The sequence below is a fragment of the Thermobia domestica genome, chromosome 12, assembly GCF_964235325.1.
Source record: "Thermobia domestica chromosome 12, izTheDome1.hap1.1, whole genome shotgun sequence".
Lineage (NCBI taxonomy): Eukaryota > Metazoa > Arthropoda > Insecta > Zygentoma > Lepismatidae > Thermobia > Thermobia domestica.
In genome coordinates, this window is record NC_137465.1 from 228,692,171 (window position 1) to 228,710,545 (window position 18,375).

The window sequence follows — 18,375 nt, forward strand, 5'->3', positions numbered from 1 at the left end:
CAATAATCACACTAACTAAACAAGAAGTCTCGTATGATGATTTTGTATCTGCAGAAGATGGATTATATTCCCTGTATCAGTCAGCTGTAGATGTTGGTGTTAGTCCTGTTAAAAAACCATGCTCAGTAAAGTCAAGTTGTAACCTGTATGCATCAAGAAAGCCAGCAAAATTACTACGGCGAGGGTGAGTACACTAAATAAGAGGAGACCGAACTCGTCGAACTGGAAATTCCACCTGCAAAAGAAAATTAATCAAAAAAAGTTTGTGGAACTTGCCGAGAATTTATTTCAAACATCATTTCAGCTGTTGAATCACGTGAATGCTACATTGAAAAGATGCAAGTTTTAACAGTGTCCTTTTCAGAGGCATACATTTTGCACCACTTTTCATCTGCAACAAAATACATGGTGAACAGAACAAGAAATGTGAGGTCTGCAAAAGGAGTGTTTGGAAAATTGGATCCTATTATAGCCATCCTGTGAATAAATCACATGTTCATATGCACATTTATTTTATTTTTTTTATTTTATTTATTTATTTATTTATTTATTTTTGAAGGTAAATGGAACTATTCTCGCCAGAACACCAATAAAAAAAAGATACTATCACTAGAACAGTTTCACTATAACAGGAGAAAAAGCCGTGAAAGGGAAAAGATACGTTACACGCAATATTAAAGAAACTTTCGCCATATATAAGAAGGAACATTCAGTTTTCCACACGGAAAGATCAGAATTTCATGCACAACGACCTAAGTGGTGGTTCCACATCCACTTAGAGATAACTGTTATGTGTCCACTAGATAGATTGTGCCAATTTTGAACTTTGTGTGGTACTTTGAAGAGCTTACTTGAAGATTTGACATATGATACCTTGCTTATACGTGTGAAGTCATTAGCAGTCTGGGATATATAACGGAAGACCTGTTTATTTCAGGAATGTGGTGACTGCTCTGGAAAGGGAGAACTCGCCTTACAGACACTTAGGAGATGATTCTTCTGAGATTACATATGCAAAGTGGGAGGAGAATAAACTCATTAAGAAAACTGTTACCATTGACACTTTTATTGATGAACTTGGATAATGGACAGTGAAAGCACTAACACACCAACATTGAAGAAATAGGAACAACAATACATTGAAGAAGTGAAGGGACATGTAGAGGTTGAACAATGTGTTATTGATTCACTGTGATTTTGCTAAGAACTGATCTGTGATTCTGGCACAAGAAGTACAAGTATATTACTGGAGTAATGACAAAATTTCAATTTTTATAGGAGTTAAATATTTTCAAAACAGTATCACAGCTGTTGCAGTTATAAGTGATAACAGAGGACATGACTCAGCTCATGCATTGTAAGCAATACGCAAAATTCTTCAACAGCTGCAATTACAGGCAGAAAATATCATTATCGTGTCCCTAGCCACTTGTAAAGTCGTTACCAGCTGTTTGAATTGACGAAATCACTTGTGCCAATACAGAGGGTATACAGTGCTGTTGGTCGTAGGAAGGGGCCTTCGTAATAGTGTAGGGGCTTGCTAAAGCACCATAATCTTTCCACTGCGGCTCAGAATACCGAAGAATTTACAAGAGTGTTGAAGTCATACACATCAGCGTTTATCCTGTTGCCCAAAGAGGAAATTGAAAACTTCCGCCAGCAGAAAACAGAAGAATGAATGGTCCAACCACCCTCTACGAAAGGAATTCAGAAGTCACATATCTGGACTTACAGTGATAGGCGAACTTTTAATGAACAAGAAATAAGAAATTTCATTTGTGCAACCAAGATATCAGAAGCGACAGAAGAATATTCAGATTCACAATTTACAAAGCGTGATGTTTGTAGCCTGTGTTTATGACTGTGACTGGTTGCTTGCAGAAATTATAGACAAAATAGCAACACAATCACCAGTACTCACTTCCAATTAGCGATGTTTTAAAGATTGTGGCTGTTCGCTCCAATTCCTATTGGTTCAAGAAGGTATCACTCTATATCAAAGAAAGACTGATGTAATTTGACACATTCCTGGTTCATTAAATTGTCGATTTGTTGTAAGCAGGGTGCGTGGAAGTGTTACGCTTTGAAACCTGTAACCCTCCCCAAGCACTTAACGTTCTCTATTTTTGTCAGTCATAATAAAACAGCAATCACTAAAATCCAACGGATACTTCACTCGAATTAATTCCTTCTATTATTCATTCGAATTAATTGTTAGTCAAATGGTTAATTTTTATGGTAGCAAAAATGTTTTTATGTTAGGTAATAAATATGTTGTCCCATGGTTGGTTGATTATATCATCGATTTCACATTTTGTTTTGTTTTGTAATGAGCCTTTATGTAAATTCCTAAATCTTTAAAATTTCAAATCTGGGCAAGAACTTTACAATTTTTGATTCCTGTGAAGAAAGAATGAAACGCAGGCAATAAAATTATACAGTAAATGGGGAAGTTACAAAAAACTGACAACTAATAGACACACACACATTATATACATAGCTTTCGAAAGAGTTTGCTATAAAAGATATATTTTCAAAGTAATTGTTGTGACGTTTAAATGTGAATCTCCCCATTAAGTTTTTTGAAGCAAATAAGATTGAAACAAATTAACTAATATTACATGATGTGTCACATTGTTAATTTCTTGAAAGATTTTCGTTTACCTCTTCTCAGATAGTTTCTTGTCATCGAACATTTTTAGCACTACCGAAGGTTTTGTTTAGTCCACTATATGAGGTACCATTGTTTGTTACCTTTACACTCAATCGCAGAAAACATTCGTGAATGTTGAAAGCTTCTGATGATTTAAAACTTAACATCAGAGAAGTGCGAAATGAAGTACGAAGAAATTAAACATATTCCGCACGCGCCAATTGCATGTAGTGAACCCTTACCTATTGGTAATTTATTGATTTTTAAAAAAATTAATAACAAAGCTTGTCTAATTGCTTATGTATCTCCTTCGAATGTGAGGGTATGAGTAGAAAGTTCCAGTTGCTGTGTAAAATTTAATTTTAGTGCTTTAATAGCTACTCCTACAGTCTTACTTTATTCTTTGCTTTCGACACATCTGCAAAAAATACATGCAGTATTCGGAGTCAGTTCGTCCAGTGGGTGTTACTATATTACCATAAACATACTTTGTTTTCGTAAATTCATATTTAGGCAAAATAAGTTTATTTGCCATAAACATACTTTGTTCTTGTAAATTCATATTTAGGCAAAATAAGTTTAATTATTTATGTATGTATGTTTCATATAAGCAACTGAAACAAGGTTTGAAAATTTAACTATTCTGCTTCAATACTTTTCAAAAGAATAAATGCTTTCTAATCCAAAGTAGTTTTTCGTAATTTATTATTTGAAATGCTTTTTAACTCTACTGATTATTATATAGCTAATAAAGCAGGTCTAATTACAATAATATTTTTAGGTAATTGGTTTGTTAAGAGTGTTTTCTATAATTGCGTTATGACAGAATTTTGGTTGTGAAAGTAAGATTTTTAACAAATCATGATACAGTTCCGTTTTTTGATTATAAAAATCCCATAAATGAGTAAAATATACTGCCATAAAGTATTTTGGCTTTTGTCCATTGCTAGTTCACTAATTGACTGTGGCCACTACTTGTTATTTGAACCTATCAAAACTTGTAGAAAGGTTATTGTTTTCAGTGAATTTTTCCGGAATTATTTTATTTGAATTTCTTAGCTTGTTGTGTTATTAAAAGAATGATTGTAACTTTAAAGGTGAGAGAAGAACGTTGTGATCGTGTAACCCTCACAAAATGTTTGACTATTGTGTGTGAAATGGTGCAATCACCTGAAGTTACATCTTTGACTCCTACCCTGCGAAGTCTTTTGGATAATTTTGTTCTTCCTTGTGTGGAGGTAAGTCTTAACTTAATTATATTATTCATATATTTATCACTTAATCGGGGAGATTTTGTTGGAAATTTATTATTATTATTATTATTATTATTATTATTATTATTATTATTATTATTATTATTATTATTATTATTAATTACAAAAATGTCAATTGTATATTCTGACCATTTTGAAATGCACGTGTAAACAGTTGCCAATTTTTAAAAGTTGCTAATACAAATTAATCGCTGGAGTATTTATTACGCTTTAATTCAAACCTTTTTCAATTCTTAATAAGAGTGCAGTTAATTTGCCTATGAAGATTTAATCGCACTTTAATAGATGGTCTTGAAATTTTGCTTTGTTGTCAATGAATGTCGGTATAATGTTAAAGCTGATTATTTTCCATTGGAACAAATTAGGATTTGTTACTGACCTAAGATGTTCCACCTCACCACCACTGATCTGCTGGACTTCATGGCCACTAGTATGGATCGTTGCGCGACACCGCAGCTTTCACTGCAGAGTACTTTGTTGCAACTGTACGAAGGGTAGGCTTTATTGTCCCACTCCTGCGTACAGACTGTCCAGAGACTATTTATCGTGCGAACCTAACGTGATGAAAAGCACCGCTTGAGAAGTCCAAAATCACAGTAATCCATGCCACTAACAACTGGAGTAACGGGGGTATCTCCGAACGGAATAGCATGAATACCAGTTGTAGGTGCCATGCGTTTGTAGAATTCCAGCCATCTTTTGGCCATGTGCCTTGAAGTTCCTAATGCAGTTCCACATAATAGGTATCGTCGGCATATAATGATGTTATTTCGTCTGTAAACTGGGGATAGGACTTGTTCAGCAGCATTACTTTTGATATTCTTTTCAACCTTACGAATGTTGAGCTTCCCTCCGTAACAAAAACCAGTAACAACAATAAAATCTTTCGAGAAACTTTCTTTTGATTAACGCATAGTTACATCGATCTTTTTCATGAATATCTTTGCAGGTGATGGCTAGACTTTTCCACAGTTACTTAGTATACTTTATTGGTTGTCACAACAAATCTCCAGTTGTCACCAGTTAGGTAGCACCCGTACGGCCTTTTGCCCTCGGTCTTTCGAACTACATACAATATGTCGTGCTGGTAATGAATGCATGCCAGTTTGTAGCCGTAATTTGTGATGTATTGCCAATTCACTGTTGATTGTGACATATGTAATAGTTTGGTCATAACTCGCTGTGGTAATGGATTCTCACAGGTCATCACATCCTGGATCATCTTTACCAGTCTTGTGAGTTTAATTGCTGCTTTCTTTGGATACGATTTCGCTGCTGATGTGGGGAGTAGAGGAGGTTGCTATGCATAACATTTAATCATAACACCATCAATACGCTGTCCTACCACAAAGTCATTGTTCCGACACTGTTCTACTACGTATGTGCGAAATGCTGAAGTTCGCATGGGAAAGAGTCATGATGTTTCGTTTCCAAAAGCTAATTTTTCAACCGCATTTTGCCACTATTATATCTTCACTTTGTTACACGATGGCTGAGAGACTGATAAACGTGTGCGTAAAGTTGTGTTGCTTTGCAAAACCCAGTTTGACTGATGTCTTTGTCTACAAGTTGTTCCGATGGAAAAATGATCATCCACTGTTAGGCGTTGTGGTGAATGGCTTTTCCTAGAAGAGTACTTTCTTAGTGACTGCTCCCTACACATAGCTTTTTCCTAAACAGTACCTGCGTAGTAACTACCATTTGCTTAAGCACTTGTTTAAATGTGATTATCTGTAAAATTATTTACTTATGTAATAGGATGCATATTATTAATTAAGAAATTCAAATTATGCTAACTGGTGCACCCAAATGTTGACGGAAAACTGGCATTACGTTTCAGTGACTCCTTGTCATCTTCATGTGTGTATTCTTTTTTAAAAAAATACGCTTCTTGTAGAACTACATGTCCTGATTAATTCCCTCCACTGTAGAAACAAAAGTTCCTTAAATTCCTTAAGGAAGTAGTGAAAACAGTATTCCAATATCGCACCCTTCTACTTCCTAAACTGCGATACAACGTCAGGGTTGATTTTAGAAACACACATCTGTCTGTAGTTCAGAACAAAACAGCAGCATGTGAAAATAAATTTGAAATGTGTTTTACAGGCGTATATTCCATCACTTCACATAGTGTGGAAATCGGTTTACAAGGTTAAATCATTTCCACTAATGCAAATTAAAACACGAAATTACATTTCAGTTGCAAGTCAGTGAAACTGGAATATGCTAGTATTTCAAATTAATTATGAGAAGAAATTGAATCATAGTTCAGTAAGTATTTGGTTAAATCAACACAGGTCAGGGTGTCGATCGGTCACGAAAGTCATGAAAAAGTCACGAAATCAGAAAACGGTCATGAAAGTCAAGAAAAAGTCACGAAATTTAGCTTTTGGGTCACGAATTATTTTTTATCTGTGCAAATATAAGTATAGACTGAAAAATTTTGTTCTATAAAACGTCAAAATTCACCACAAAAAATGTCTCTCGTCGGCTTTAGATGCTACCAAATCGCAAAGAAACTACTCTTCTATCGCATGCATGAAAATTCGGCCCAATTCCCACTCAAATTCACTCTTGAGAATGTTGCTAAATGTTATAATTTGGGGAGGAAAAGGTCACGAAATTTCATTTTGGAATTTTAGTAGAAACCCTGCAGTTTGATAAACATTGGTGAAAAGTAACACCAGTATTTGTAAACACTGTGATGGGTTGTTAACGTGTTTTAAAAAAGCGTTAGAAGGAGCGGTTGTTGATAAGAAATTTTTTAACGGAATTTAAGGAACTCTTAAATTCCCTGTAGTGGAGGAAACTAGTCAGAATGTGTAGTTCAACAAGGAATGTAATTTAAAAAATAAAAAAAAAATACATGAAGATGACAAGGGATCATTGAAACATAGCATCAATTTTCCGTCAACATTCTGGTGCTCCAGTTAGTGTAATTCCAATTTCTAATCATCTACAGCTGTAGTTCCCAATCTTATTTACCTGGTGACCCTTTTCGTAAATCCCGCATATTTCACGTCCTTCCTTCTTGCAACTCATTGGTCGTACGTCTTTATGTTTGCCCTTCGATTTTAGATGTAGCATTGAATTCTCAATTCTCCGCTACTACTTATAGTAATAATAATAATACATTCACTGACAAAGAAAAGCATTCGAAAAGAGTGATCCAGTGTCGGCATAAATTCGTACACGTTTATACCATCGACGGATACAAATGATCAAGAGTTGCAATGACTTGTGAAGACTAGAATGGCCACCAGAGTACATTAGTGTTTTCACCACAAGATTATGTTATCAGGCCTAATAGAGTATATAAGTGGCGTGGGCAATGTCAGACGGTTATTGAGTACTTGAAAGACCACGGTGAATGCCGCGTGCTCATATGTAACAGCGTTATCAACTCTTAACCAAAGTGTCTACTAGTCTGGAAAACATGGAAAACCTGGAAAAGTCAGGGAATTTTATAATTTCTGTAGAAATCAGGAAATTTTCTGTATATTCTGGAAATTTTTTGGTAAAGTTACGTTTATTTCATAATGAAATTTTCATTGCTTTTACATTCTAGTGAAATGGAATGTTTGTTTGGAAAACAACTTTTCGCTACAGAGAAGCCATCATACAATGAAGGACTTGTGAAAGGAGCTCTTGGTTTCTGATCTCCACGTTAAAAAATGACCCTAATGTCTAGGGGTGTAGCTAGGCTACCAATAAAGTCCTAAATAACACATGTTCTGATCTTGTTGATTTTAATTTAGCGATAATTGAGAGCCTATGTATAGTTAACTCTAATTTATAATATAATGCGTACCTACATTATTGTGTGGGGAAACATCACGTATGACCAGGTTTCCTCTGGTAATGATTCAGAAGACTCTGATGGCATAACGGTACGACGGGAACATCCTCTTACCTCAAACGAGACAGTATCTTGGTACCATCTTCCAACAAGACAGCGCTGGTCCACACACAGCAATTGCGTCTATGAAGAACGCGGATGATTTTAAGGTATTTCATTGGACAGCAAAATCCCCCGATCTGTCCTCTAAAGAACATGTTTGGGACCAGCTTGGATGTCAAATCCGTCCCAGTGCCAATACTCTAGATATCGAAGACTACCTACTACAGTCGTGTTCAACTTGTCTCACAACATTTGTATAACACCCTTTTCAACCGAATCTGTGATGCATCCAAGCCAAAAGTAGTGCTGAAATAAAATCACATAATCACGTAGTAATACAGTCTGGTGGATCTTCTAGCGGTCACAGATCATTCCAACTCTAATTATTTACATACCCACCGATAATATTGATGTATACGAAATTACGTGGACATTGGAATGTTCCTTCCATATTCTTAAATTACAATTTTGTTAGTGTAATAATAATAATAAATTCTCGTCAATTTATATTTCCAGCAAAACTTCTGCGTACCTGTAGTGCAGCATTATTCTTACCAATTTTGTTTTTAATGAAAATATAGGGCCAGTGGTAGAGTTCTTTACCTCTGGTGCGTATGGTCCTTGGTTCGATCCTAACTCGTGCCAAGTGAGCTTTATGGTAGACAAACACCGTTTGCATGGGTTTACTCGGGGTTCTTCTATTTCCTCCCACTTTCGTCATTCCACCTTTCCATTTCTCATCACCATCTCCATTAGCATAGCCGACATAATCGTGGGACGTAAAACTTAAAGATTTCATTTCATTTTTAAAATGAAAATTCAGTTCTTACAACTCAAGTGTTATTTTGTGTTTGTACGGTATTTAATAATTTAACGCCTCTTTGTTACAACTTCCGTAATACAGCATTTGTCAAATACCATAACAAATTATATAGTTAAGTATACATTCGTGGCGGCTTGAAAATAAGTTATAAATTGATTAAATGTCGCTGTTAAATATTTTTAATAGTTCCAGCAGTACCGACAACCCTTCTGACAAGTCAGTGCTTTTGTTAACCAAACGCTTAAATATGAAGTGTTACGAATAATGTAAAAGGAGAGGAATATTTAGTAGTCAAATACCGTATTTGCGTGAATATAGGCCGCACTTTTTTGTTCTTAAATTTTGGCTTGAAAAATCATGGTGCGGTATATAATCGAGATTTTCCCCTCAGATAATAAATCATCAATTTCAAAATGACATGTACAATTATGTTCTGGGTTGAAATTAATACAATTGTAAATTACAACCGTTACTTTTGTAAACCATCGAAGACTTAAGAAGAAAATAGAAAAACTTACCTTGTTCGCAAAAATTGCCACCTTCATTGGGTACCGGTAACACTTTACATTGGCACAAAAATCACTTGTACACTTAATACTTTTATTGACTGGAATACCTATCTTCGTTATAGAATATATGTAATATATATTGTATATTTACATAGAGTACCTGTTCTTGAAAAAAGAAAAGCAACTTTGTTTAGTAAAATTGCGTCATTTTTGTTTGTACCCACTCAAATCAAGCACAATCACTTTCGCATCTCAGCATCTGATTCTTCACTCGTTAGACGATCCAGAATGCTGTTCAGAGTCACTATCACAAAAAAAGGTCATCTTCAGTACCATCAAAATATTTTTTTTTTCTTTCTTCACTTTTTATGACTAGTTCTTTCGTTATCGACCGCCAAGCAGCCAAAATCCAACGGGACACTTCTGACTCAGATGCACGTTGCTAATTGCCTCCTGGCGTCGAAGTTGATTCGTTGAATAGAGTTGCCTTACACTAGCTTTGAATGGATGACTGATACACACATCCAAAGCTGCAACACACAACTTTCCCGTAAATTTAGTAGTGCGGCATATATTGAAGATTTACTTTTTTCTATAATCTCGTGTCAAAAGTTTAGGTGCGGCCTATATTCGCGCAAATACGGTATGTAGCGTCTGTAGCTTGCTAAACCTACATTACATTACATCATTACATCACTACAAGTGATGTGTTATTCATAATTGCATGGTTTATTTGTATCGGTAGCTTCCCCCCCTCCCGATAGGTATTAATGCCCTCAAGTTTGAGAAGCACTGACGTACAATTATAGGCTATTAGTTTTGCGTAAATAAGTAAGAGTTAAGTTGTTTGAATAAATGAGATTGCAAATTCTCATTATTATTTAGTACTCTTTCATATGGTAATAAAAGAAAATGTATATCTTGAGAGCCCTAAACACAATTTTAAAGTTTATTTATTTTTAAAATATTTTGTAGGTGAACGATCCTGCAGTGAAGAATTTAGCTTTGTGTGCTTTAGGATTGCTGTGTACTCTGAACGTAGGACTTGCAAAGGAAAACATACTGGTATTCTTTTATCAGGTTAGTTTGCTTATTGTAAATATTTAGAAAAGTTAACATAAAAATCACATGTTTATAAATGGGATGAAATAAACACAAACTGATTTGTCCCGTTTTCAGGCTGCGTTTGTTGTCTCGAAAATATGATTCAGTGATTCGAAGTATAGGAACAAATAATGGCAGAAAAAAAGTGTCATATTTTTAAGCACTTCAGATTGAGTATTGCGAGATAATTACAAGTTATGCAAAATAGGCACGAACCTTTAATTTATCTTTTCTTTGTAGTGTTATTGCCTGGTGTTTTTTGATTGTGTAGTTGGAATGAGTACTAAATTGCAAATTTATGAAACAAGTAATATATAAGCCAAGATGTGGAATCAAGTAAACAAAGAAATAAATGATACATAATAATTCGGAAGTACCTTTTTTAACGTTTAACAAGATATGATCAACGTCGGGAAAATGAGAATGTACTTCCTCTGCAATTCTATGTAATGCGTGTGTCAGATAGGTGACATGTAGCTCACTTGGGAATAAAAGTTTAAGGACTTTCCTTTAACTTCTCACGTAGGAAGTTCCGTTTGTAACAAAAAGAAGTGGTTTAGGCATTCTGGCCACAAAAAAGTCAACGATTTTTTTTTAAAGTTATGTAGTTAACTGTACCATGTACTTTTTCCAGAACTTTTGATGCAGTCCAATATGTTTGTGTTTCTTCTCCTCCTTCCAAAGTTGCAGTTACAACATTAGCAGTGGAACGGCCTAGAATATCACATGTTTCATCAGTTGAAATACATATATTTTTGTCACGGATATTATCAATAGTTCTATTTTACGCGCTATCAAAATAAGTCTTTCTCAAAGACGGAGCATTTGGGAACACTTGCATTTTTTTGTTTTGTGATTTCCCGAGGTAACATTTTCTAACTTCCATAAAGAAAGGTTCACGTTAATTAGAGCTTCACATAGATCATTCACAGAATTGTTAGTGCGCGAAGTAGGATTCGTAAATGTTCCAAGAAGATTCTGAACCTTTTCACCAATTGATTTTGAGTGTCCTTGCAGATTTGTGTTTTGCAGTTCGGTAAGACAAAATAACGTTTCTCAGCGGAAACCATTGTTTCACATAATTTGCAAAACAATACTGAATCATCTGTTGAAAACATATTACACCTAAACTCACAATTTTTCCCTTTCCTAAAAAGGCCTGATTTTGGCACCTTGAAGCACTGAAATGCACACTAACGGTAGCTGTGTGCCGACAACTCTCAATAATTACCCATACCTGGTTATTTCTTGAAATAAACATCTTCGTTTGTGTTTATCAGTCAAAATTTCAAGAACTGAAGACGCACTACCATGCCCCCTCCACTTGTCACATTCCAACAGCAATAGACTGCAATTGTTATCAGACACTGCAATCGTTTGGCCAGATCTTTAATTTGCTGTCATTAATGCGTGAATAAGGAACAGTGGAAAAGAAAACGAAAAATAACAACAAACTGTTTCTAAAATATGAAATTGTACTTCTTCTGAAGATATGAAGATTGTAATATGTGGTATTTTTGCATTAGTTCCGAACTAAACTTTTATGTCCCATGATGATTTTTTCTGATTAAATAAACAAGTATTCACATTGAATAATGTTCTTAGCTTTCAATCACTTTTTCATATCTTTTCCTTTTATAGTGAGTGATTTTCAAAATAAATTTTGTTACATTTGTGAACTCTGTTTAATTTGTTTTCATTTAGTGCAGCAATTAAATCCTCTTTGAAGCACTTAGAGGGAGGAAGATGTGTGTGTGTGTATGTGTTTTTTTTTAATTATTATTATTTATAAATATTTATTTTCTATTTTTAGCTTGCCCAAAATTCCCATGAGAATATTCAGGTGACAGTTCTTAGAGCTATATTTGATTTATTGCTTGTCCACGGATTGACACCCTTTCAAAATGAAGAAGCAGCAGAGAACAAAACAGGTAAGAATATGTGTCATAACGGTAAAATACATATAATTTTAGCTGCTTCCGTCATTGTTTATTTGTTAAAAATGTTTGGGTGAAGAACGATCAGTGAGATTACGTTCCTAGTATGAAATGAAAAGCTGTTTCACTAGAGATTTTTCTTCACATTGAGAAGACGTTACATGAATATTTCTGATGTTGGTTCTTTTATGTATCCGGAACAATTATAAATGTTTGCTCCCTATTCCCAGGTTATCAAATTTCCGTTTTAAATTTTCTTTTAATGTTTTCTGATAATTCTTGCAGTGTATCATGTGCTATTATCAACATTATATTTTTTTGAAACTAGTGAATATTGGTTAGAAACATCGGTATATTTTTGTTATGACGAATTTCTTTTCGCAACTTATTAAGAGGTATTTTTTTTCTAATAAATAATGGATTTTTAGCTTTGTCTCTCAAATATTGTGTAATGTAGGGAGATTAACTTTTGTTCTCAGTATCTTCTATTTACCCTCATACTTAGGTGGACAAACACCGTGTGCGTGGGTTTTCTCAGGGTTCTCCCGTTTCCTTCCCCTTAATTCATTCCATTCATTTCTCATCATCACGGTCTCCTTTAACCTAGCTGGCATAACCGTGGGACGTAAAGCTGTAAGATTTCATTTTTTACCCTCATAGTAGATTATTTGGACCTAAAACAGCCGACTTCGTCGTTTCATGCATTACTTTAGTCTGGAAATAGATAAAATGTTAACTGATATGACTGCTAATAAATCATGCATATTTAAAAGAAAAAAAAAACCTACAATATGTAAGAACTTATGTACTGGACTTGATGATGTGTGGTCAGCTATGTAGACTTCTATAAATTTCACTGTTTTTTTGAGACAGAAGTTCGTTACCTTTTAATTTAGGTAGCTTCTCAGTTTTACTCAACAAGAAATGCACGGTGAAATTCCTCGTGGTTATATGGATAGCTTAGGCACCTTTTGACGTGGGAGACCCGGGTTCGATTTCCGGCGGGAGCTCGTGTGGTTCGAATCCCACATTAAGCCGTAGTTCTACGTCTCATGTAGCCTCGGTACTGAAAGGGACAATAAATTAGAATCAAATGGACGAGAAAGCAAAGGCATAACTTTGTAATATTAACATTGAGAAGCTACTGTATCCATCCCAGGATATATTCTCTGGACAGATTGGTTAAATCCCATCTGGTTAAATTGGTAGAAAGTAAAGAAAAGAAAAATAATTTTTCGTTTCCACAATATAACTATGTAATTAAGAAAAGCGTGATTCGTTCTTTTTTGAGTTTAACGTCCTAGGTGATGCACCAAGGCAAAAGGAGGTGATGATTAGATTGATGATAGTGGTGGAATGAAGAAAGTGGAAGGAAACGAGAGAACCGCGAGAAATCACACGCACCAGAGGTGAGCGCCATACTACCATTGAGCTACCATGATCTCCATGAATTTTGTCGCTATTGCATGATCAGTTTTACCAGTCATATATTTGAAATCATAATTTATTTTTAGTGAAAGACTTAATATTACCTTATGAAATTTGATGTTACATCACAATAGGAAGTTATCAATATCGTAATTCATTTTAGGTAGTAGAACAACTTTGAAAAAGCTTATTGATATAAAGCTTTTCGGTTATCTTACAGTGATGAGTAGAAAACGTTATTCTACAAAAATTAAACAGGGTCGTTTACATTAACGGCGATAACATTAAATATTTTATCATATGTGTGATTTTTTAAAATATTATTTAGTTTTTTCGGCATCGAAGTTATATGAGATGTATGGTATTGGATCTAAGCCACTATATTGTACCGGATAACGAACCAGAGTACCACACTAAGCGTAACTGCTGATTGATCAGAGCAGCCAATTGAGACAGAAGGAGACAGAGAAGAATGTGGAGAGTGAACCCCGAGTGCATTGACCGTATGTCACAATTAATGTGGAAAAGGCCTTTCTCTAGCTTGTTCACGGGTAAACAATGCAGCACGAGGCTTCTCGGCTTGGCTGCCCCCTTCTGGTCAATATACGGCCAGACTTGGTGTAAATGCTAACTTTGAACCATGATTTTTTAGTACTATTTACTAAACTTTATACTTCCAGATAAACCATCATCTGAGAATGATGATGTTTGGCCCTATGACAATTCACCTAATAGAAGTAATAACACTAAAGTACGCTCCGACTCTAATAATACAAAGAAGGATACAAGTCTGATCGCAATATTGACAGCTTTGCTAGATAACCCGGTAAGTTAATATTTTTAAGCACATTGATATAGGGAATATACTGTATACTAGGGTGGATCGAAAAAACTTCTTTTTTTTTTTTTTTCGAAATTTGAAAATGGGTAGTGCGCAAAAGTTGATTAAGACTTTGCACAAAAAAAAAAAAAAAAAAATCACCCCTTACCCTGCCGCATTTTCTTGAAAATTTAAGATGTTGGTAAAACGGCAACCCGCTTAACTCTACAGTAACATTGTCTGTGACGGCTTCTGGTAGTCTGTAATAGAAGGCAAGAAATGTTCAGAGCATAAACTTAGTCTCATTGGCAATAGGAAATGTTTTTAGAATACCCTAAATGTATAAATAGTGAGTTAGTAAAGACGTATTCCTAAAGACATGATGCCTATTGCGTTTGAAGAAACAAGCAAATGGTCATCTGCCAAGTAGAATATAAAATTAGTCTTGCTCGCAAGAAGAAAACAAGAGAAGCTAAATTGAAAATAAGTGCAACGGATCTTCACGAGTCTGGCCCTTCAGGAATCCTGACACGAGTAAGGGAAGCTCTATCATCTTCTGAAGATTCGTCTCGTGAAAGGGTCGAAACTGACAGTACATGTTCTTCATATTTTGAGCCCTTATCTTCAAATAAAGGTCAACACCAGACACGAATATCTCTCCCTTGCACCGCTTCCGCTGCTTATTGAACTGGAACTTCAACACATGAAGTAGATTAATCGCGTCATCTGTTTTAAAAGACATTGGATACGGAACTGGAGACAGCGGCGTCCTTATTACAGACAAATGCAAAATTATTAGAGAAAAAAGGAAATTATGCAAATCTTTGCAAGAAGAAGACAATCTTAAAGGACGAAAGATTAAGAGTATATATTTTGACGGACGAAAGGACAAGACATTGTGTCAGGAGATGGGAGGTAAAAAATATGTAACCATTTTGGAGGAACCGGGATCACGTTATTTAGGACACATTACCCCTAAGTCAAATGAAGTAAGTGAAATAGCCAAACCACTAATGAAGTTTTTAGAAAACAGTGAAGTTGGTTTGTCTCAATTGGTGGCTGTTGGGTGCCACGGGACAGCAGTAAATATTGGAGTAATGAATGGTGTTGTAGTGTCTCAAAAAAGAAAACAAATAAAGAAGTTCAGCACTGTTTGCCTGCTGTATACAAACGAATTAACGTTAAAACATCTGATGAATATCCTGGATGGTATAACAACAGGGCCAAACACCTCGGGACTCATGGGACACTTCAACGAGAGAAAAACTGTGAAGTTTCACCCAATTACAGTAGTATGGGTAAAGGAGATGCAGATCTCAGATGAGTACTCAGAAGTTTCTATTCGAAATCTACCATGCTGTGTCATCAGGAATATGTCCCTCAGATCTAGACAGTAAGAAACCAAATCCCGTAGTGCAGTCACGGTGGCTAACACTTGCTTGCAGAATACTACGACTTTACGTCAGCACCCTCAACCCAAGCAGCAATCTTAAACTTCTTGCAGAATATGTCATTCGTGTCTACCCGCTGGTATGGTTTGGAATTCGTCAACAGTCCTCATGCACAAAAGGAGCCATATATCTATGGAATATCATCTGCTCCTCAAAGTTTTTACCCATGAATACAAGAAAGATAGTCCACACTGACATTCAAACAAATGGATTCTCTGTGCATCTCGAAAATTTGCTTCTAGCGATGATTTCTGACCTCAGCAGTGAAATAAGGGTTTAGCTTGGAAACGTATCAAGGAAACTCTGCAAAAAACCCGAAAAAGATTCGTAGATGTGTTGTTCCCTTGTAAAATTTGAAGCGGATGATCGCCTGGTTTGTGACCGATTGTAACAGATCCTCCTATTACCAGGACGTTATCATATGCAGAAATTACAACTAAAAGCTGTCTTGATAAACAGAGACACATATAGTTACGTGGGTAGGTGGGTGGAGCACGCAGTGTAGCCACGGCCTCGTCGTGAGCTCTGGGTTGTTTTGCGTTTGTCCCGATCGCAAAACAAGCAGAGAGCTGCACATTTAGGGTATTCTAAAAACATTTCCTAATACCAATGAGACTAAGTTTGTGCTCTGAACATTTCTTGCCTCCTATTATAGACTGCCAGAAGCCGTCATAGACGATGTTACTGTAGAGTTAAGCAGGTTGCCGTTTTACCAAAATTTTAAATTTTCAAGGCGGATGCGGCAGGGTAAGGGGTGATCCCAAAAATCCCAAATTTTTTGTACAAAGTTTCTGCTATGGGTAGTCATTAGATTAATTTTAAGGAAATTGTTTCAATAGTCTAAGGAAATAGCAAGTTTTAATACGTATATAATAGCTTTGAAATGTCCAGTTGGGCGCCATATTTAAAAGCATATTGAAAAATTACAATTATATGGACATTATACACCTAGTTTTCTGAATTTTTTTACCTTCGAACTTCTTTCTATCTGATAAAACTTTTAGCGAAAATGATTATAGTGCACTTGGTTTAATATATATATGATTGCTCCGTAGGGAAATTTTGCAATAAGGCTTTAATTTTCAAAATTTGTCTGAACAATGTCCATTACGTTCTATGTGCTTTTGCATTCTTGAAAATCAGTTTGCGAACTAAACGCTTCCTCGTTATCTTAATGTTAATCATCGTATGTCCTTAGAAAGTGTTCGTCGGAGAAACACGTCTCTTGTTTCCAGTTCTTCAAATAGAGAACAGCGTAGGTCACATGGAGCAAAATCTGGATTGTAGGGAGGGTGCACCATCACCCAGAGCCCACTATTTGGTAGATAATAGTTGTAGACTTCGCAACGGTATAGAAGCTTTGTCTAGGTGAGAAATCGTATGTCATACTGGGTATACCATGTCTTCGCTGTGACTGTCGTTAGTATTTCCAGCACTCCCGCACGCATCATTCTCTTATTCCCAGTTCGTGACTTTCGCACAAACACGGGCGTATGTTTTCATCTTCAAACATTCTTACTTTGTTTGTTTTGGGTTTCAATGTGCACATCGTTAATTGTTTGATTTCGTATGTGTTTATCCTTTGGCAGCAAAACTATAGAAACCAGACCTACAGTTTTCACCGAAGCGCTATCTGAACATTTATAGTGCATTCAATTTTCTCCCATCGAGACCTTATGCACCAAGTGCACGCGCTCTATCAACTAGATTAGAGAGACGAGCGTGAAACATTTCTTGTCATCCGTTTGCCGGTTAGAATACGAAGTACCAAAAAGAAAACATACTTCTCTAGCTTGAACGCTCACCTTTAGTACGAGGGATTCCTGGCTCAGTTCCAGACCAAGTAAGGGTGTGTTGGGCAGCATCGTATCCATGGATATATTTTTTTTTTGGGGGGGGGGGCGTCTCCCGTTTTCCATATTCTTATTCTATCAAGTATTTCATAATTCACATTTATTAATCATCCATCTCACTTAGCGTACAGGGCGTACTCATGGGACATGAACCAACCAACCAAATAAAAAAGCTTTCGGAAGTACATGTGCGAATGTCATGAATTTTACAGCTGTTTTGAACCACTTGACACAAACACTAAATTGAATGTTGTAGGGTTTTGTTTTACAGATTACGAATCTACCATTCACATACACGAATTTAATGTGTGTAATGTAAAGGTGAAGTAGAACAAAAACATTGACCTCAACAAAATGCGGGCTTGATATGATTATATTGACTAACAATATCTATTATGTGTAAAGAATTTATCATTTTCGTGTGCGTGAAAGGGATTTCGCAAGATTTTCACTTAAAAAAAATATTCAAAGGAAAAGTAGAGAAAATTTATTTTCCTGTTGGCTAACGGTTTCTCTCTCTCTCTCAAAGAGGTTAAATGTACAGTTTTAGGTGCGAGAAACAAATTCACGTCTCGATGAACTTGAAAATATCCATTTAAAGGCGAATTGGGAAAATTAATAT

General features: G+C 35.6%; 1 protein-coding gene across 1 annotated transcript in view; it reads left to right on the top strand.

The window, feature by feature from the left end:
- Window positions 1–18,375, top strand: part of LOC145667088 (condensin complex subunit 3-like) — a 151,880-nt gene that overhangs the window by 52,168 nt on the left and 81,337 nt on the right. Inside the window, exons 12-15 of the mRNA XM_081734805.1 lie at window positions 3,751–3,891; window positions 10,136–10,240; window positions 12,078–12,195; window positions 14,310–14,455. Coding sequence (XP_081590931.1) covers window positions 3,751–3,891; window positions 10,136–10,240; window positions 12,078–12,195; window positions 14,310–14,455 — 510 coding nt within the window. The remainder of the gene's footprint in view (window positions 1–3,750; window positions 3,892–10,135; window positions 10,241–12,077; window positions 12,196–14,309; window positions 14,456–18,375) is intronic.